Source organism: Bombina bombina, chromosome 4 (genome assembly GCF_027579735.1).
Source record: "Bombina bombina isolate aBomBom1 chromosome 4, aBomBom1.pri, whole genome shotgun sequence".
Taxonomy (NCBI): domain Eukaryota; kingdom Metazoa; phylum Chordata; class Amphibia; order Anura; family Bombinatoridae; genus Bombina; species Bombina bombina.
In genome coordinates, this window is record NC_069502.1 from 304,251,661 (window position 1) to 304,273,020 (window position 21,360).

The 21,360-nt window shown below is 39.0% G+C and overlaps 1 protein-coding gene across 1 annotated transcript; it reads left to right on the forward strand.

Moving 5' to 3' along the window:
• The first annotated feature begins 589 nt into the window (after positions 1 to 589).
• LOC128657349 (ankyrin repeat domain-containing protein 49-like) lies at positions 590 to 1,377 on the forward strand. The gene has a single exon (XM_053711663.1). The coding sequence runs from the start codon at positions 590 to 592 to the stop codon at positions 1,334 to 1,336; it is 747 nt and encodes a 248-aa protein (XP_053567638.1). The 3' UTR covers positions 1,337 to 1,377.
• The last annotated feature ends 19,983 nt before the right edge of the window (positions 1,378 to 21,360 follow it).

A 21,360-nucleotide genomic window follows, 5' to 3' on the forward strand; every position in this document is an offset into this window, starting at 1 on the left:
CTACTGGGACAAGATTTCAGTCATAAAAGATAACAAAAAGGTCTTCTCCACGAAACGGAACCTGTCCATCGACTACAGGATATAAACTAATATTGTGGGAAGGAAGATGCTGCAAACATATCAATCGCAATATTGTGAGGGCATAACTGACGCTCGCCTTGCAATGCAAATACAAACTTACTGTGCTTTCCCGGTAACACTATTTCCACGCTGGTTGCGCAAAAGACTACAACTCCCAGCGTGCATTGCTCACAGCAGAGCTCTACCTAATTTTGGTTTGTCAGACAGCTCCTGGGCTTCCGCTCACGCAGCGCAAACAGGAAAAGCGGCAGAAGCGCGGAGCATACAGGGAGTTGTAGTTTGCCCGCCTCCTTGTAGGAATTTGGCAAAGAGACAACAACCTGATAGACTCCTAACCAAGCCTCAAAGTATCAGATGTAGACTGAAGTCTACAGAATCCTGCTTGCTCCTGTTTGTGTTATCTATCGTTTCATATGCAGGGGAGGGTCTGCTCTTCCTTCTTTCCCAGCCCTTTTCAGTGGGTGTCCCAGCCTAACCTAATCAACAGGGCTAAACTGGGAGCTTCTAAATGACAAGTTTACCTATAAAGGAGAATACAATACTCCCTACGGTCCCATCACAGCAGAACAATAATAATGAGGAACCCAGTCCAGAAGCTGAAGGTGAATTGCTGGATAGACTTAAAGAGTTTCCTGAGGACTTCAACCAATTAGAGTTGCTGGAGACACACCACCATTTCATTCCCACAGGAACCCAGAGCCTTTGGACTCCAGATTCTGATGAAGAAGAGGAAGAGAAAACTGAGGAGTGGTATCAAGAACAGGAAGTGCTTTTTGCAGCAGAAAACAACAGGCTCAACACCTTGCAAAGAATCCTCACAAAGGAGCCAGGTCTTGTAAACGCGACAGATGATGATCACTATACACCACTACATCGAGCCTCATATAATGGACACCTTAGCGTGGTACGTGAGCTTATTGCCAGGGGTGCTAATGTGCATGCTGTCACCGTGGACGGTTGGACCCCTCTGCACAGTGCATGCAAATGGAACAACACCTCCGTGGCTTCTTTCTTGCTGCAGCACGGAGCAGATATCAACGCACAGACTAAAGGTTTGCTGACCCCTCTGCACTTGGCTTCTGGAAACCGCAATAGCCGACAAATTCTGGAACTTTTGCTGATGAACCGATACGTCAAACCACATCTGAAAAATAAACTAGAGGAAACTCCCTATGACATTGCCAGGCGGACAGATGTGTATCACTACCTCTTTAAAATTGCTGATTATTGGACAAATCCATTTTCAGAAACATAACTCTCACAAAAATGAAACCCTGCAGTTTTTCAATGAGTAAATGTAACAGTTCAGATTACTAAAACAGAGCTGCATGTTGCTTGAGTTTTTTTAGCTTACACTTACACTAATGGAAACAAACACCGGTATTTATCAATATTACTATCATTGTAAACTAACATTTTTGTTTTCCTTTTACTTTAAAAAATAAATAAATAAAAAATTTTTTTGTGAAAACACTTTTTTTATGTTATAGTGGGAAAAAAAACACATTTTAAAAGTAAAATAGTGGCTTTTTTAATCAAGTTTTGATCCTAACACTACAATTTTATTATAAATTGCACCAAAACTGTGAATTTCAATACAGTTGACTTAAAACTACAGTTTAAGTGAACTATACTTGTGCACCAGGTTCTGCAAATATATAGCCAACCCAGCACCTGTACTGATGTGTTTGGTGTATGTGGAATTGTATTCTTTTTAATTATGTTTGAGCTTTGATTAAAAAAATGAATAAAAAAAAAACAAACAAAAAAAAAAAACACTGGACTGTGCAAACAGTTGCTGAGGGTAGACCCTGTTACACAGTTACTTTAACACAGTCATTGCACATTTTATTGCTTGGAGACTTTATTGCCTGATTTGTATCAGATTGATAAATAGATAGATAGATAGATAGATAGATAGATAGATAGATAGATAGATAGATACTGTAGATAGACAGCCTAAATATTATGGTTGATGTTTATTCAGCGAAAGAGCTAATTACTATGGTACTAATATTCCTAGTGGGAACTTGGGGTTTATTATTGTTGTTTGAACACGAATAACCTGACTTTTGATTGGTGAAATAACAATGGGCTTTAAACATAGTTTGCAATTTGAGTCTCACAAATAGACAGCTAGATTACGAGTTGTGCATTAGGGTTAAAAAGCAGCGTTGAGAGGTCCCAACGCTGCTTTTTAACACCCGCTGGTATTACGAGTCTTGAAATGACAGGCTCACCGCTCACTTTTTTGGAAAATACCGCAAATCCCTTTACATCAATTGCGTATTCTATATTTTCAATGGGAATTGCATAGCGCCGGTATTATGAGTCTTCCAAAAAGTGAGCGGTACTGCCTCTCCTGTCAAGACTGATACCGCATTTAAAAGTCAGTATTTAAGAGTTTTATGGGCTAACGCCGTAGCATAAAACTCTTAACTACTGTGCTAAAAAGTACACTAACACCCATAAACTACCTATTAACCCCTAAACCGAGCCCCCCCCCCCCCCACATTGCAAACACTAAAAAAATTTTATTAACCCCTAATCTGCCGAACCGGACATCGGCGCCACTATAATAAATATATTACCCCCTAAACCGCCGTACTCCCGCATCGCAAACACTAGTTACATTTTCAACACACAAGGATAACAAGGGCACTATATAGGCAAGCTCCTCACTAGTTTCAATTATTTAAGATACTGTATTTAGTTTTAGTATCTATATTTTATATTCCTTTGAGGAGTGGTGCTAGCATCTGATACTGAACTTGCAAAAAGATTGGGATATAATCCCTGGAAAGAAATGCTATGTAGCACTCTCTGCCCAGACTGGGGTAGAGCTACTGATACCTTTTAAAATTTAACTTTTATTTTTCACTTTAAAAAGAATGGGTGAACACAAACAAATTAAAATGTCTCTATCTCTAAATAGCTGGTGTCAAATGTTTCAGGTTATTATCAAATTATTCAAGTGACCGGTTGATTCTCTAATACTTTTATATGTAGTTTTGTTAGATCAATCGGTATTCCATTGTATTGGTCAAATAAGGTTGATAAGAGCCTTGTAATGGGTGTTTATTGTATTTGGATGTCTCATATATTTTTTGAGGCTTGTATTGGTGTAAAATTAGTTGGAATTAAGCCTGAGTGACAGTAGGGATTATCAACTTTTATTCACGTTTGTACATAGATCTCAGTTGTGGTTAAGTGTTTTGAAATTTGCTTTACTTTATTGTGTTGGTGTACAGATGCCCTGGTTTGGGTATCACTTATATTCAGAGTTTTTGTGTATATTCCAATTTTTTATATACACTCTTAGATCATTAATTAAATAAAAACACTGGTATGCAAGAATTCCTTGATACTGATAGTTTTCTTCCTAAGACCCACTGTTCACAATGTTTCTTTCTATAGTTACCCTTATTCTTATGGGTAGCTGGGCTATTGTATTTATATCTGTCTCATTCCTTCCTAGGTACTCAGAGATTGTTTTTAGTTATAATTGCAGGATCCACCTTGGGATTTTATTCCATTTAATGGTAATTTTGCTTTTTGTGTTGGGTGTATTACTCAGGTGGCTGTATAAATTCTATGATCATATAGTTCAGATTTGTTATATATCTTACTATTAGATAATACAATAATCGTGTGTGTGTATTACATATGCTTATTCCGACATTCTTAAGTAATTTGTTAGATAATGCTGCCTGTATGCATCTATTTCTTTACTTGATACTATATGAGCCCCCCTGTTAACAATATTGTCTTTGCGGTTACCATTATTTGTGGGGTGGCTAGACTGCTGTATTTTGTGTTGTTACTTTTACACCACACGTATTGTGTAATTGTGAAGTGTTATAATAAGTATACAATGTTGCAACACTCTAACTCTGGTTCCTTGCTAGGGACTCAGACATTGATTTTCCTTGTAATTAAAGCTCCACCTCTGAGTTCGATTTCACTCGATACTTATTTAACTGTAACTATTAATTATGCCACTATGTGAGTCTTTCGGATTACCTACAACCCGGTACTATGTCCTCATAAATTATTATATTAATATTTACGATAATACCCTAACTGCCGCTCTGCGCCGTTTGCACTACAGCTGGGTTTGGCAGTCTGTCACTAATACGGAGTCTAGTTCGGTTGGAATCTGTTGACAATCGATACTTCTATTTAGCCAAGTCCCTTTTTGATACTAGTGAGGATGCACTTGGGTTATTTATTTAAATAAAGTTACCCATAAGTTCTATTCAGGTTCTTATCATAGTTTAACCATTAAACACCAACATGCATTCACGCACTGTCTAATATAATCCCCATTACTTTTACAAATTTTCGCTATTTGAGATAGATTAATTTAAAACACACATATGACACTTTAGTGGGACCCCTAGGGGGGTTGTGTGGGACAATGGGGTCCCACTAAAGTGTCATATGTGTGTTTTAAATTAATCTATCTCAAATAGCGAAAATTTGTAAAAGTAATGGGGATTATATTAGACAGTGCGTGAATGCATGTTGGTGTTTAATGGTTAAACTATGATAAGAACCTGAATAGAACTTATGGGTAACTTTATTTAAATAAATAACCCAAGTGCATCCTCACTAGTGTCAAAAAGGGACTTGGCTAAATAGAAGTATCGATTGTCAACTGATTCCAACCGAACTAGACTCCGTATTAGTGACAGACTGCCAAACCCAGCTGTAGTGCAAACGGCGCAGAGCGGCAGTTAGGGTATTATCGTAAATATTAATATAATAATTTATGAGGACATAGTACCGGGTTGTAGGTAATCCGAAAGACTCACATAGTGGCATAATTAATAGTTACAGTTAAATAAGTATCGAGTGAAATCGAACTCAGAGGTGGAGCTTTAATTACAAGGAAAATCAATGTCTGAGTCCCTAGCAAGGAACCAGAGTTAGAGTGTTGCAACATTGTATACTTATTATAACACTTCACAATTACACAATACGTGTGGTGTAAAAGTAACAACACAAAATACAGCAGTCTAGCCACCCCACAAATAATGGTAACCGCAAAGACAATATTGTTAACAGGGGGGCTCATATAGTATCAAGTAAAGAAATAGATGCATACAGGCAGCATTATCTAACAAATTACTTAAGAATGTCGGAATAAGCATATGTAATACACACACACGATTATTGTATTATCTAATAGTAAGATATATAACAAATCTGAACTATATGATCATAGAATTTATACAGCCACCTGAGTAATACACCCAACACAAAAAGCAAAATTACCATTAAATGGAATAAAATCCCAAGGTGGATCCTGCAATTATAACTAAAAACAATCTCTGAGTACCTAGGAAGGAATGAGACAGATATAAATACAATAGCCCAGCTACCCATAAGAATAAGGGTAACTATAGAAAGAAACATTGTGAACAGTGGGTCTTAGGAAGAAAACTATCAGTATCAAGGAATTCTTGCATACCAGTGTTTTTATTTAATTAATGATCTAAGAGTGTATATAAAAAATTGGAATATACACAAAAACTCTGAATATAAGTGATACCCAAACCAGGGCATCTGTACACCAACACAATAAAGTAAAGCAAATTTCAAAACACTTAACCACAACTGAGATCTATGTACAAACGTGAATAAAAGTTGATAATCCCTACTGTTACTCAGGCTTAATTCCAACTAATTTTACACCAATACAAGCCTCAAAAAATATATGAGACATCCAAATACAATAAACACCCATTACAAGGCTCTTATCAACCTTATTTGACCAATACAATGGAATACCGATTGATCTAACAAAACTACATATAAAAGTATTAGAGAATCAACCGGTCACTTGAATAATTTGATAATAACCTGAAACATTTGACACCAGCTATTTAGAGATAGAGACATTTTAATTTGTTTGTGTTCACCCATTCTTTTTAAAGTGAAAAATAAAAGTTAAATTTTAAAAGGTATCAGTGGCTCTACCCCAGTCTGGGCAGAGAGTGCTACATAGCATTTCTTTCCAGGGATTATATCCCAATCTTTTTGCAAGACTAGTTACATTTTATTAACCCCTAATCTGCCATCCCTAACATCGCCATCACCTACCTACATTTATTAACCCCTTATCTGCCGCTCCCAACGTCGCCGCAACTATATTAAATGTATTAACCCCTAAATCTAAGTCTAACCCTATCCCTAATACCCCCTAACTTAAATATAATTTAAATAAATCTAAATAAAATTACTACAATTCACTAAATTATTCCTATTTAAAACTAAATACTTACCTATAAAATAAACCATAAGCTAGCTACAATATAACTAATAGTTACATTGTATCTAGCTTAGGGTTTATTTTTATTTTACAGGCAACTTTGTATTTATTTTAACAAGGTACAATAGTTATTAAATAGTTATTAACTATTTAATAACTACCTAGTTAAAATAAAGACAAATTTACCTGTAAAATAAATCCTAACATAAGTTACAATTACACCTAACACTACACTATAATTAAATTAATTACCTAAACTAAATACAATTAATTACAATTGAAATGTTTTTTTCTAAAGTACGAAAAAAACCCACTAAATTAAAGAAAATAAAAAAATAATTACAATTTTTTTAAACTAATTACACCTAATCTAATCCCCTAATAAAATAAAAAAGCCCCCCAAAATAATAAAAAGCCCTACCCTATACTAAATTACAAATATCCCTTAAAAGGGCCTTTTTCGGGGCATTGCCCCAAAGTAATCGGCTCTTTTACCTGTAAAAAAAAAGTACAATACCCCCCACAACATTAAAACCCACCACCCACAAACCCAACCCTACTCTAAAACCCACCCAATACCCCCTTAATAAAACCTAACACTAACCCCTTGAAGATCACCCTACCTTGAGAATGAAGGTTCCTTTAAATGACGTCATCCAAGATGGCGTCCCTTGAATTCCGATTGGCTGATAGAATTCTATCAGCCAATCGGAATTAAGGTAGAAAAAATCCTATTGGCTGATGCAATCATCCAATAGGGTTGAAGTTCAATCCTATTGGCTGATCCAATGAGCCAATAGGATTGAGCTGACATTCTATTGGCTAATTGGATCAGCCATTATAATGCGAGCTCAATCCTATTGGCTGATTGCATCAGCCAATAGGATTTTTTCTACCTTAATTCCAATTGGCTGATAGAATTCTATCAGCCAATCGGAATTCAAGGGATGACATCTTGGATGACGTCATTTAAAGGAACCTTCATTCTTCAGTTGGACTTCGTTTGAAGAGGATGCTCCGCGTCGGATGTCTTGAAGTTTATTTTATAGGTAAGTATTTAGTTTTAAATAGGAATTATTTAGTTAATTGTAGTTATTTTATTTAGATTTATTTAAATTATATTTAAATTAGGGGGTGTTAGGGTTACGGTTAGACTTAGGTTTAGGGGTTAATATGTTTATTATAGTGACGGCGACATTGTGGGAGGCAAATTAGGTGTTAATAAATGTAGTTAGGTGGCGGCGACATTGGGGGCAGCAGAGTAGGGGTTAATAAATATAATGTAAGGTTCGGCGATGTTGGGGGCAGCAGATTAAGGGTTCATAAGTATAATGTAGGTGGCGGCGGTGTCCAGAGCGGCAGATTAGGGGTTAATATTATAATGTAGGTGTCGGCGATGTCGGGGGCGGCAGATTAGGGGTTAATAAGTGTAAGCTTAGGGGTGTTTGGACTCGGGGTTCATGTTAGGATGTTAGGTGTAGACATAAAATGTGTTTCCCCATAGGAATCAATGGGGCTGCGTTAAGAGCTGAACGCTGCTTTTTTGCAGGTGTTAGGTTTTTTTCAGCCAGCTCTCCCCCATTGATTCCTATGGGGAAATCTGGACAAACACGTTTTGCCAGCTCACCGCTACCGTAAGCAGCGATGGTATTGAGGTGAGATGTGGAGCAAAATTTTGCTCTCCGCTCACTTTTCTGCGGCTAATGCCGTTTTTAAAAAAAAAAACGTAATACCAGCGTTGTCTGTAGGTGAGCGGTGAGGGAAAACTGCTCGTTAGCACCGCACCCCTCCTAACGCAAAACTTGTAATCTAGGTGAGAGTGTTTTGATTATTTTTGTGTGAGTGCAGAATATCTCTCTGTTTATGTGTGATCTCTGTACAGGCTTAGCAGGCAAAGTATTGGAGCACTTCTATATATGTGTGTACCGCTCTGTGTTTATAGGGTACTACTTAAATATTATGATGGAGCGGTACTGGTGATTATTTTTTTTCACTGTTATTCTTCACAATAACCATCTCAATCTGTTTCTTTTATTTCCAAACAATCATAGCTTGTTTTTTTTTTTTTTATTCAGCCAATCATGATATCTACAAAAATATTTTTTTGGGGTATTTTTAATTATTTATTTTATGAGTAAACTATTTTCTGTCCCATTATCTCTGATGAATAGAATATTGCAGTAGTTCTAACTGCTGGGACTGACCAATGAGAGAGAGTCTTCCTCTTTGCAATGCTTCTGAATCATCTTTATTATTTATTAACTTCCTTTAGAGGAAAGCATACATTGATTTGTAGCTTGCTAAGGGACCAATTATTAAAGTTTCATTTTGTGTGGTGTAAATTTATCAAATCGCAAACACAGTGAATTCACAATACAGTGAGCATGCACAGTTTTGTTTTACTTTTCACAATGTAAATCAGTGATGTGCAGTCACTAGAGGCAGGTGAGGCAGCACTTCACCTATGATATGGGCAAAAATATATTTTTTTATTGGCTTTAAAAAACAATTTAAAAAAATTGCTATTTTTTTCCCCAGCATTTTTTTTTCACAGCTACATGTTGTGCAATGGAGAGGCACAAGCAGGTCTGCCCACCATTACACAACATGCTGCACCACCTACTGGATGAAAGTGGTTAAGATCATTGCATGGCTCATTAACTGCTTATTTGAGGCAGTTCTATTTGGGCTGAACCAGTGAGAGGCATTAGTAAGTGGAAGTTAGGTTTGGGGCTGGATGTTAAATCATATAAAACAAAACAAAAACGGAAAAAAACAACTTTCATTTATTTTGTTGCTGTCCTGTGAAGCTGCTAGCTTTGCTAGAGTGAAAAAGAGAGTTCTGTACTACCCCTCTAAGTGCAGTGGAATGTGCCACTTTCACTTCCTTACAGAGAGAGCGGCCAGGAAGAGATGCAGACTTGCAGTGTTTTAGCCACATTTTATTAAAGTAAGTTCTGCAACCTTAGATTTTGCTGAAAGGGATTCTGTTAGTGAAAATGATAATTTAATGAATGTGGTTTAGTGTTTTTTGTTTTTTTACTCTTTTACAGCAGTTTAAGGATCGTTTTTGTATTTTATTTACTCAAAATTTACACAAGCAGCTTGCTTCTGTACTCCACACTAATTTATAGTCTCACTTTATGAACTCTCTGTAGCTCTGCTGTTTTATTACTTAAAAATGCAGTGGTCCCTCTCCCCCCCTTGTCTCTCTCTCTCTATCTATCTATCTATCTATCTATCTATCTATCTATCTATCTATCTATCCATCTCTCTCCTTATGTGTCGTTCTCCCCCATGGTCTCTTTCTCTCTCTGTCTCTCTTCCTCCCTCTCTGACTCTCTCATCCCTTATGTGTCTCTCTAACCCTCTGTGTGTGATTGTGTCTCTCTCTCTTTCTCTAACCCTCTGTGTGTGATTGTGTCTCTCTCTCGCTCTAACCCTCTGTGTGTGATTGTGTCTCTCTCTCTTTCTCTAACCCTCTGTGTGTGATTGTGTCTCTCTCTCTCTTTCTAACACTCTGTGTGTGATTGTCTCTCTCTTTCTTTCTCTCTCTCTAACCCTCTGTGTGTGATTGTGTCTCTCTCTCTCTCTCTCTCTCTCTCTCTCTCTCTCTCTCTCTCTCTAACCCTCTGTGTGTGATTGTGTCTCTCTCTCTTTCTCTAACCCTCTGTGTGTGATTGAGTCTCTCTCTCTTTCTCTACCCCTCTGTGTGTGATTGTGTCTCTCTCTCTTTCTCTAACCCTCTGTGTGTGATTGTGTCTCTTTCTCTCTCTCTCTCTCTCTAACCCTCTGTGTGTGATTGTGTCTCTCTCTCTTTCTCTCTCTCTCTCTCTCTCTCTCTCTCTCTCTCTCTCTCTCTCTCTCTCTCTCTCTCTCTCTCTCTCTCTCTCTCTCTCTCTCTCTCTCTCTCTCTAACCCTCTGTGTGTGATTGTGTCTCTCTCTCTTTCTCTAACCCTCTGTGTGTGATTGTGTCTCTCTCTCTTTCTCTAACCCTCTGTGCATGATTGTGTCTCTCTCTCTTTCTCTAACCCTCTGTGTGTGATTGTGTCTCTCTCTTTCTCTAACCCTTTGTGTGTAATTGTGTCTCTCTCTCTTTCTCTAACTCTCTGTGTGTGATTGTCTCTCTCTTTCTCTCTCTCTCTAACCCTCTGTGTGTGATTGTATCTCTCTCTCTCTTTCTCTCTCTCTGTAACCCTCTGTGTGATTGTGTCTCTCTCTTTCTCTAACCCTCTGTGTGTGATTATCTCTCTCTCTTTCTCTCTCTCTCTCTCTAACCCTCTGTGTGTGATTGTGTCTCTCTCTTTCTCTCTCTCTCTAACCCTCTGTGTGTGATTGTGTCTCTCTTTCTCTAACCCTCTGTGTGTGATTGTGTCTCTCTCTCTTTCTCTCTCTCTCTAACCCTCTGTGTGTGATTGTGTCTCTCTCTTTCTCTCTCTCTCTCTAACCCTCTGTGTGTGATTGTGTGTCTCTCTCTCTAACCCTCTGTGTGTGATTGTGTCTCTCTCTCTTTCTCTAACCCTCTGTGTGTGATTGTGTCTCTCTCTCTTTCTCTAACCCTCTGTGTGTGATTGTCTCTCTCTCTCTCTCTCTCTCTCTAACCCTCTGTGTGTGATTGTGTCTCTCTCTCTTTCTCTAACCCTCTGTGTGTGATTGTGTCTCTCTCTCTTTCTCTACCCCTCCGTGTGTGATTGTATCTCTCTCTCTTTCTATAACCCTCTGTGTGTGATTGTGTCTCTCTCTCTTTCTCTCTCTCTCTCTAACCCTCTGTGTGTGATTGTGTCTCTCTCTCTTTCTCTCTCTCTCTCTCTCTAACCCTCTGTGTGTGATTGTGTCTCTCTCTCTTTCTCTAACCCTCTGTGTGTGATTGTGTCTCTCTCTCTTTCTCTAACCCTCTGTGTGTGATTGTGTCTCTCTCTCTTTCTCTAACCCTCTGTGTGTGATTGTGTCTCTCTCTTTCTCTAACCCTTTGTGTGTGATTGTGTCTCTCTCTCTTTCTCTAACTCTCTGTGTGTGATTGTCTCTCTCTTTCTCTCTCTCTCTCTCTCTCTCTCTAACCCTCTGTGTGTGATTGTATCTCTCTCTCTTTCTCTAACCCTCTGTGTGTGATTGTGTCTCTCTCTCTTTCTCTAACCCTCTGTGTGTGATTATCTCTCTCTCTTTCTCTCTCTCTCTCTAACCCTCTGTGTGTGATTGTGTCTCTCTCTTTCTCTCTCTCTCTAACCCTCTGTGTGTGATTGTGTCTCTCTTTCTCTAACCCTCTGTGTGTGATTGTGTCTCTCTCTCTTTCTCTCTCTCTCTAACCCTCTGTGTGTGATTGTGTCTCTCTCTTTCTCTCTCTCTCTCTAACCCTCTGTGTGTGATTGTGTGTCTCTCTCTCTAACCCTCTGTGTGTGATTGTGTCTCTCTCTCTTTCTCTAACCCTCTGTGTGTGATTGTGTCTCTCTCTCTTTCTCTAACCCTCTGTGTGTGATTGTCTCTCTCTCTCTCTCTCTCTCTCTAACCCTCTGTGTGTGATTGTGTCTCTCTCTCTCTTTCTCTAACCCTCTGTGTGTGATTGTGTCTCTCTCTCTTTCTCTACCCCTCCGTGTGTGATTGTATCTCTCTCTCTTTCTATAACCCTCTGTGTGTGATTGTGTCTCTCTCTCTTTCTCTCTCTCTCTCTAACCCTCTGTGTGTGATTGTGTCTCTCTCTCTTTCTCTCTCTCTCTCTCTCTAACCCTCTGTGTGTGATTGTGTCTCTCTCTCTTTCTCTAACCCTCTGTGTGTGATTGTGTCTCTCTCTCTTTCTCTAACCCTCTGTGTGTGATTGTGTCTCTCTCTCTTTCTCTAACCCTCTGTGTGTGATTGTGTCTCTCTCTTTCTCTAACCCTTTGTGTGTGATTGTGTCTCTCTCTCTTTCTCTAACTCTCTGTGTGTGATTGTCTCTCTCTTTCTCTCTCTCTCTCTAACCCTCTGTGTGTGATTGTATCTCTCTCTCTTTCTCTAACCCTCTGTGTGTGATTGTGTCTCTCTCTCTTTCTCTAACCCTCTGTGTGTGATTATCTCTCTCTCTTTCTCTCTAACCCTCTGTGTGTGATTGTGTCTCTCTCTTTCTCTCTCTCTCTAACCCTCTGTGTGTGATTGTGTCTCTCTTTCTCTAACCCTCTGTGTGTGATTGTGTCTCTCTCTCTTTCTCTCTCTCTAACCCTCTGTGTGTGATTGTGTCTCTCTCTTTCTCTCTCTCTCTCTAACCCTCTGTGTGTGATTGTGTGTCTCTCTCTCTAACCCTCTGTGTGTGATTGTGTCTCTCTCTCTTTCTCTAACCCTCTGTGTGTGATTGTGTCTCTCTCTCTTTCTCTAACCCTCTGTGTGTGATTGTGTCTCTCTTTCTCTAACCCTCTGTGTGTGATTGTGTCTCTCTCTCTTTCTCTAACCCTCTGTGTGTGATTGTGTCTCTCTCTCTCTAACCCTCTGTGTGTGATTGTGTCTCTCTCTCTCTCTTTCTAACACTCTGTGTGTGATTGTCTCTCTCTTTCTTTCTCTCTCTCTAACCCTCTGTGTGTGATTGTGTCTCTCTCTCTCTCTCTCTCTCTAACCCTCTGTGTGTGATTGTGTCTCTCTCTCTTTCTCTAACCCTCTGTGTGTGATTGTGTCTCTCTCTCTTTCTCTACCCCTCCGTGTGTGATTGTGTCTCTCTCTCTTTCTCTAACCCTCTGTGTGTGATTGTGTCTCTCTCTCTTTCTCTCTCTCTCTAACCCTCTGTGTGTGATTGTGTCTCTCTCTCTTTCTCTCTCTCTCTCTAACCCTCTGTGTGTGATTGTGTCTCTCTCTCTTTCTCTAACCCTCTGTGTGTGATTGTGTCTCTCTCTCTTTCTCTAACCCTCTGTGTGTGATTGTGTCTCTCTCTCTTTCTCTAACCCTCTGTGTGTGATTGTCTCTCTCTCTTTCTCTAACCCTTTGTGTGTGATTGTGTCTCTCTCTCTCTAACTCTCTGTGTGTGATTGTCTCTCTCTTTCTCTCTCTCTCTAACCCTCTGTGTGTGATTGTATCTCTCTCTCTCTTTCTCTCTCTCTCTAACCCTCTGTGTGATTGTGTCTCTCTCTTTCTCTAACCCTCTGTGTGTGATTGTCTCTCTCTCTTTCTCTCTCTCTCTAACCCTCTGTGTGTGATTGTGTGCCTCCCTCTCTCTTTCTCTCTCTCTCTAACCCTCTGTGTGTGATTGTGTCTCTCTTTCTCTAACCCTCTGTGTGTGATTGTCTCTCTCTCTTTCTCTCTCTCTCTAACCCTCTGTGTGTGATTGTGTGCCTCTCTTTCTCTCTCTCTCTAACCCTCTGTGTATGATTGTGTCTCTCTTTCTCTAACCCTCTGTGTGTGATTGTGTCTCTCTCTCTTTCTCTCTCTCTAATCCTCTGTGTGTGATTGTGTCTCTCTCTTTCTCTCTCTCTCTCTAACCCTCTGTGTGTGATTGTGTCTCTCTCTCTAACCCTCTGTGTGCGATTGTGTCTCTCTCTCTTTCTCTAACCCTCTGTGTGTGATTGTGTCTCTCTCTCTTTCTCTAACCCTCTGTGTGTGATTGTGTCTCTCTCTTTCTCTAACCCTCTGTGTGTGATTGTGTCTCTCTCTTTCTCTAACCCTCTGTGTGTGATTGTCTCTCTCTCTTTCTCTCTCTCCCTAACCCTCTGTGTGTGATTGTGTCTCTCTCTCTTTCTCTCTCTCTCTAACCCTCTGTGTGATTGTGTCTCTCCCTTTCTCTAACCCTCTGTGTGTGATTGTCTCTCTCTCTCTCTCTTTCTCTCTCTCTAACCCTCTGTGTGTGATTGTGTGCCTCCCTCTCTCTTTCTCTCTCTCTCTAACCCTCTGTGTATGATTGTGTCTCTCTTTCTCTAACCCTCTGTGTGTGATTGTGTCTCTCTTTTTCTCTCTCTCTAACCCTCTGTGTGTGATTGTGTCTCTATTTATCTCTCTCTCTAACCCTCTGTGTGTGATTGTGTCTCTCTCACTCTTTCTCTCTCTCTAACCCTCTGTGTGTGATTGTGTCTCTCTCTCTTTCTCTCTCTCTAACCCTCTGTGTGTGATTGTCTCTCTCTCTCTCTAACCCTCTGTGTGTGATTGTGACTCTCTTTCTCTCTCTCTCTCTCTCTCTCTCTAACCCTCTGTGTGTGAGTGTCTCTCTCTCTCTCTCTCTCTCTTTCTCTCTCTCTAACCCTCTGTGTGTGATTATGTCTCTCTTTCTCTCTAACCCTCTGTGTCTCTCTCCCCCCGTCTCTCTCTCCCTCTCCCCCCCGAGTGCTTTTCTGTGTTTCTGTCTACCTTTTATTTAATTAATGAATTGGTAGTGCCATCTGAAGGTGTGGCTTTATTTAAAGGGGTGGGGTCAAGAGCCCCACCATCTTTAAATTTCACCAGCCGCCACTGGATCAAGACATTTTTATATTTACTGAATAATGAAATAATCTATAAGCATAATTTGCAGCATTAAAGTAAAAAGTATGTTTTAAACATATATTTTAATGGGCATGGATTTCTAGATCTCATAATCAGAGCAAGCATTTTGTTATCTGGCAAGAGTTTCTGGTACAATCCTTTAGACTAAAATCATATGTTTTCTAAGTTGACCAGTTTTCCAAGACACCATTTAAAGGGACATGAAACCCATATGTTTTCTTTCATGATTTAGAAAGAGCATGCAATTTTAAATAACTTATACATCTAAAATCTATTTTTCTTCATTCTTTTGATATCCTTTGTTGAAAATAATATCTAAATATGCTCAGTGCTGCTGATTGGTGGCTGCACATAGATACTTCATGTGATTGGCTCATCCATGTGCATTGCTATTTCTTCAACAAAGGATATCTAAAGAATGAAGGCGTATCCTAGCCACTGCCTCACCAGCATCTGACGTCACTGCACGTCACTGGTGTATCAGTAATCTGAAAGAGCTTCATGATTTGCCATGTAGGAATAAACCACTGGTTTTTAAACCTGTCCTATGGCCTCCCTAACAGGCCAGGTTTTCAGGATTGCCTTGGATGAGAGCAGGTAAAATAACCATGTTTACCAATCAGCTGATTATTTCACCTGTGCTCTAGTTTAGTTATCCTCAAATCTGGCCTGTTATGGAGGTCTGAGGACAGGTTTGAAAACCAGTGAATTATACTAATAAATAATTGTAACAGAAAAAAATATTTTCTGTGATTTGAGTGGTGAGACAAATATGTGCGAAGATATATGGATAGGAATTGCAGAATGGTTTGAGAAAACAATTATACTTGTGAGGCTTCCTCATTATTTACTCCCAAATTATGTTAGACAATTGAGTCAATGGGGTCTATCTATCTAGCTCCGAAAGGAGCTTGACGGTCCGTGTTTCTGGCGAGTCTTCAGACTCGCCAGAAACAGCAGTTATGAAGCAGCGGTCACAAAGACCACTGCTCCATAACCCTGTCCACCTGCTCTGAGCAGGCGGACAGACATCGCCGGAATTTAACCCGATCGGGTACGATCGGATTAATTGACACCCCTCTGCTGGCGGCAGATTGGCCGCAAGTCTGCAGGGGGCGGCGTTGCACCATGCAATGCTGAATACGGAGAGCGTATTGCTCTCTGCATTCAGCGAGGTCTTGCGGACCTGATCCGCACTGTCGGATCAGGTCCGCAAGACCTTTGTTAAATTGAGGCCAATATGTATGTGTTTATATTCAATTTAATATGATCTATGCAACATAAGTATATGGAAACATTTCATGAATATTTTGAAAATATCTGCATCTGTAAACAATGTTAATATAAAATATTCCATTATTTGTAACCCAAAATATTAACTGTTAAGTTAATTAGAGTACATTTTTTCCACTTTAGTATAGTAATTTCTTTTTCTTTTCATTAAGGTAACCTTTAACCAATCAATTTATTTTATTGAAAATGTAATAAATAAAATGAATACAATACAGTGGTGCATTATTTATGCATCTATGAATCAGTAAATAAATGTACATAATTTTGTTGTAAACATTTCTTTTGTGAAACTGTATTCACCACCACTTTCAAAATCTATAGAACATTCATAAAGACCATTGAAAAACAGAATACACTTTCAGAATATCGAACAATAGATGACCTTTAGATAATCAGGTCCTAAGAGAGAAAACTGTTTTTCAGGACACTGTGGTCTGTTTGTCAGACAGAATATTATTTTTATTCATAAAGTGTCAACAAAATATGTAGTGCTGAAAAGCAGAAATGCACACAGGTAATATATTATTCAATTGCAAAACAATATGTTAATGCTGCTTAAAAAAAGAATCAAGGTAATTCTTGCTTATAAGCATTAAGGGACACTAAACCCAAATTATTTATTTCATGATTCAGATAGAGCATGCAATTTAAGCAACTTTCTTATTTACTCCTATTATCAATTTTTCTTTGTTCTCTTGCTATCTTTATTTGAAAAAGGGGAAATCTAAGCTAAGAAGCCAGTCAATTTTTGGTTCAGCACCCTGGATAGTGCTTGCTAATTGGTGGCTACATTTAGAACAAGAAATGGGCTGACTCCTAAGCTTGCATTCTTGCTTTTCAAATAAAGATAGCAAGAGAACAAAGGCAAATTGATACTAGGCGTAAATCACAAAGTTACTTAACCCCTTAACGACACAAGTTGTACAGGGTACGTCTTACACAAACTGGTCTTTAAAGACCAGCGACGTACCCTGTACTTTGTCAGGGGTTTAAAGTAGCTGGAAGCGATCCTGATTGCTTCCAGCCGCTTTCAAGGTATTGCCGTGATGCCTCAATATTGAGGCATCACTGCAATACCTTTTCTGGCACACCGATGCAGAGAGAGTCACCGCAATCTGCACCGATTGTGGTGTTGGTGGGAGCGGGTGGTGGGAGTGGGATAGGGGGGGGGGGGGAATTATGTTTAAAAAAGGAATCTAGGAGAGGGGGAGGGGGTATTGAGGGAGGGCCAGCTACACTACAGAAAAATATATATTTATTTTTTTTTAAATATTTTTTTTATTTAGGTTTAATATGCAACAGACAAGCAATACTTCAAATAGTGTGTTGGTACAGAAAGAAAAATCATATTAACTGTCTTCAGAGAAATATATACAATCATATCTGTTACATCACAGGATAGTTTAAATATGTAAAAAATTAACCTCAAATTTTAGAATACAAAATAAAAAATAACAGTAATATTAACTTTTTCTTTGTTTTATATTTATTTGAATTTGTTTGTTAATATAATATAGAGGTGTCTCATATAAGCTATTTATAATATAGGAATATAGATAATAACCTGTGGATCATATCATATAAGGACTATGAATATGGCTGGGGACATAACTGAGACACCTATGCATGAATAAGAGTATAACAATAAAGGCGGTAATTTTTGAGGGAAAGAGCAAAATAAGTCTCTGGTCACTATTTAAGTGCCAGGGTGCTCTAAAGAGTGGGGGGGGGGGAGATTGGTTGGGCAATAGGACATGGAGCTTATAATATTAGGAGATATAAGAGACTATAATTTGTTTAATATGGCATATTTAAATATATATTTACAAGAACCCTCAGGTGTGTGATATGCCTGGGTTCCATCCATCAAGTACTATTGGGGACATAAAAGCCAACTACATGGAGTAATATTGTTAGTTATGAATTGAGGGCACTCTAATATAATTTCTACATATACTTGAAACTATGCTAAGAGTGGAACTGATTATCAAGTGAGCAATGCGGTCAAAATGAGAACAACCCCGGGAAAAGATCATGAGTCTGTTACTGCTTCTATAATGTGATTTAAAAGGAGTAAACATAGTTGATTGTTAATAAATGGCTTCAGCCAAACACTAACCATGAGTGAAAGAAAAGTTTTTGTGTTATCATTCATATTCTCTTAAAAATGGCCAAGAAATCATAAATTCTGCCAGGGTATGTAAATTTATGAGCACAACTTGTTTGTAATAAATAAGTATGAGTATGTAAATATTAGTATTTCTCCAACTATGGTAAACTAAAAAGAAATAACTATCACAACTGAAATATTATTAACTTTAAAATATTAATGTCTCATTAGTGCTCTATACTCCAAATCTGTAAAAATCATACACAAAATATAACAAAGCTTTATAGGAATACTAGGCATATAAACTTTATAGACAAAGAATTTCTATTAGTACTTAGCATTAGCAGTCCATTAACTATGATAATCTAAAAAGAACTAACTATCAAAACTGAACTAATATTGCCCTTAGGAAGTCCATATCTGAAGGGTACCATATACTGCCAACAAAAAGGTTTTGTTTTGAAGTAAAACGGGTACACAAGCTCCTAATATGATATTGAGACCAGAGAACAAATCATAGGGTTAGCTAAGTTTCATTTTATGTCTCACATTGCCAGTCTTACTATGACTTTTTATCCTGACAGGGGAATTTTAGCCTACTCCGGTTTTAGCTGTGGCATTAGCCAGTCTCCTAGAGCTCCAGTGTGCCTCCGTTACAATTAGGAGTCGTGGAATATGGGAAGAATCCTGTGAAATCGATGGGGAATCACTATCCCCTATTAGTTCCAAAAATGAGTTGCCTATCACGGCCGTGTTGATGTAGGAGCCATTGCTCTTAGGAAGTTGTGTTGTATCCCCTGTGTAGTCATCGCACTGTCGCCACGATTCCCTCTTACTCCTGAAGTCATAGCAGGAGGTGTGTGTCAACACTTTGAGCCACCTTACAGTGTCCTTCTCGTCAGGGTTGCTCTGATCCTCATTAGTGATGTCGCGAACCTAAAATTTTCGGTTCGCGAACGGCGGACTCGAACTTCCGGTATTATTGAATTCAATAGGCAGGCGAACTTTAAAACCTACAAGGACTCTTTCTGGCCACAATAGTGATGGAAAAGTTGTTTCAAGGGTACTAACACCTGGACTGTTGCATGCTGGAGGGGGATCCCTGGCAAAACTCCCATGGAAAATTACATAGTTGATGCAGAGTCTGCTTTTAAGCCATAATGGGTCTAAATCAACTAACATTCCCAAAGTGGCTGTCTCAAAACATCCCGGACAGAAGATAGATTGATAGTGATAGATAGGATAGATAGATATACATAGATTGATAGTTAGATAGAATCGATAGAAGAGAAATAGATAGATTTGTTAGATATATAATTACCCTAATAAATTCTAATAATCAAACATGCGTTCTTGGACCCAACTAGCTTGTGTTAATTAGTTTTCTTAGCACTTTAATCCCTGTCCCCCCCCCTATCGGGGGAGTTCTATATGGCCTGCCAGATTACCCTGAAAATTATAATAATAAGACATGTGGTCTGCTACCTATTTTAACAAGGTTGTGTTTTAAGTACTACCATTCTTAGCACTTTAATCTCTGTAACTCCCCCTATTTGGTGAGGTCTATATACGGCCTGGATGATTACCCATACAAAATATAATAATAAGACATCTGCTCTTGGTCTGCGACCCATGGTAACTATGTTGTGTTAATTAGTAATGTCCTTCGCATTTTAATAGCTGTTACTCATACTCACCCTATCGGTGGAGGTCTATATGGCCTGCATGATTACCCTTACAAAATATAACAACCAAACATATGCTCTGGGATCCATGGTAAGTAGGTTGTGTTAAGTAGTACTGTTCTTTGCATTTTCATACCTGTTACAACACCAAATGGTGACAGGTCTATCTGGTCTTCATGATTAGCTGCACCCAAACCCAAAAAAAAGCTGAGTGGTCTTAGACTAACACCCATGGCTATCTCAGTTGTTTCAATTAGTACTATTCTTAGCACTTTCATCCCTGTTACGGGCGGTCTACATGGCCATCATGATTAGCTGAACAAAATACTACAATCCAACCTTTGCTCAGTCTTCATAGGCCCTTCATTGTCTGTATTTTGATAGTACAGTTCTTATTATTTTTATAGCTGATACAACACCGAATGGTGGCAGCTCTATATGGCCTGCATGATTAGCCGCACCCAATACAAAAATAAATCCAAGTGGTCTTGGATTAACACCCATGGCTAACTCTGTTGTTTCAAGTAGTACTATTCTTAGCACTTTCATCTCATCATCCCTGTTACTTCCAGGACTCTCGGTGGTGGTGGTCTACATGGCCATCATGATTAGCCTAACCAAATACTACAATCCAACCTTGGCTCAGTCTTCCTAAGGCCCTTCATTGGCTGTATTTTGGTAGTACTGTTCTTATTAGTTTAATTGCAGATACGACACCGAATGTTGTCAGCTCTATATGGCCTGCATGAATAGCCGCACCCAAAGCCAAAAAAAAGCCAAGCGGTTTTGCACTAACACCGATGGCTAACTCTGTTGTTTCAAGTTCTACTATTCTTAGCTCTTTCATCTCATCATCCCTGTTACTTCCAGGACTCTCGGTGGTGGTGGTCTACATGGCCATCATGATTAGCCTAACCAAATACTACAATCCAACCTTGGCTCAGTCTTCCTAAGGCCCTTCATTGGCTGTATTTTGGTAGTACTGTTCTTATTAGTTTAATAGCTGATACGACACCGAATGTTGTCAGCTCTATATGGCCTGCATGAATAGCCGCACCCAAAGCAAAAAAAAAGACAAGCGGTTTTGCACTAACACCCATGGCTAACTCTGTTGTTTCAAGTTCTACTATTCTTAGCTCTTTCATCTCATCCCTGTTACTTCCAGGACTCTCGGTGGTGGTGGTCTACATGGCCATCATGATTAGCCTAACCAAATACTACAATCCAACCTTGGCTCAGTCTTCCTAAGGCCCTTCATTGGCTGTATTTTGGTAGTACTGTTCTTATTAGTTTAATAGCTGATACGACACCGAATGTTGTCAGCTCTATATGGCCTGCATGAATAGCCGCACCCAAAGCAAAAAAAAAGCCAAGCGGTTTTGCACTAACACCCATGGCTAACTCTGTTGTTTCAAGTTCTACTATTCTTAGCTCTTTCATCTCATCCCTGTTACTTCCAGGACTCTCGGTGGTGGTGGTCTACATG

Bases quoted from the DNA above. Each gene is read 5' to 3' on its own strand.
- LOC128657349 (XM_053711663.1), top strand. From the start codon at position 590: ATGACAAGTTTACCTATAAAGGAGAATACAATACTCCCTACGGTCCCA.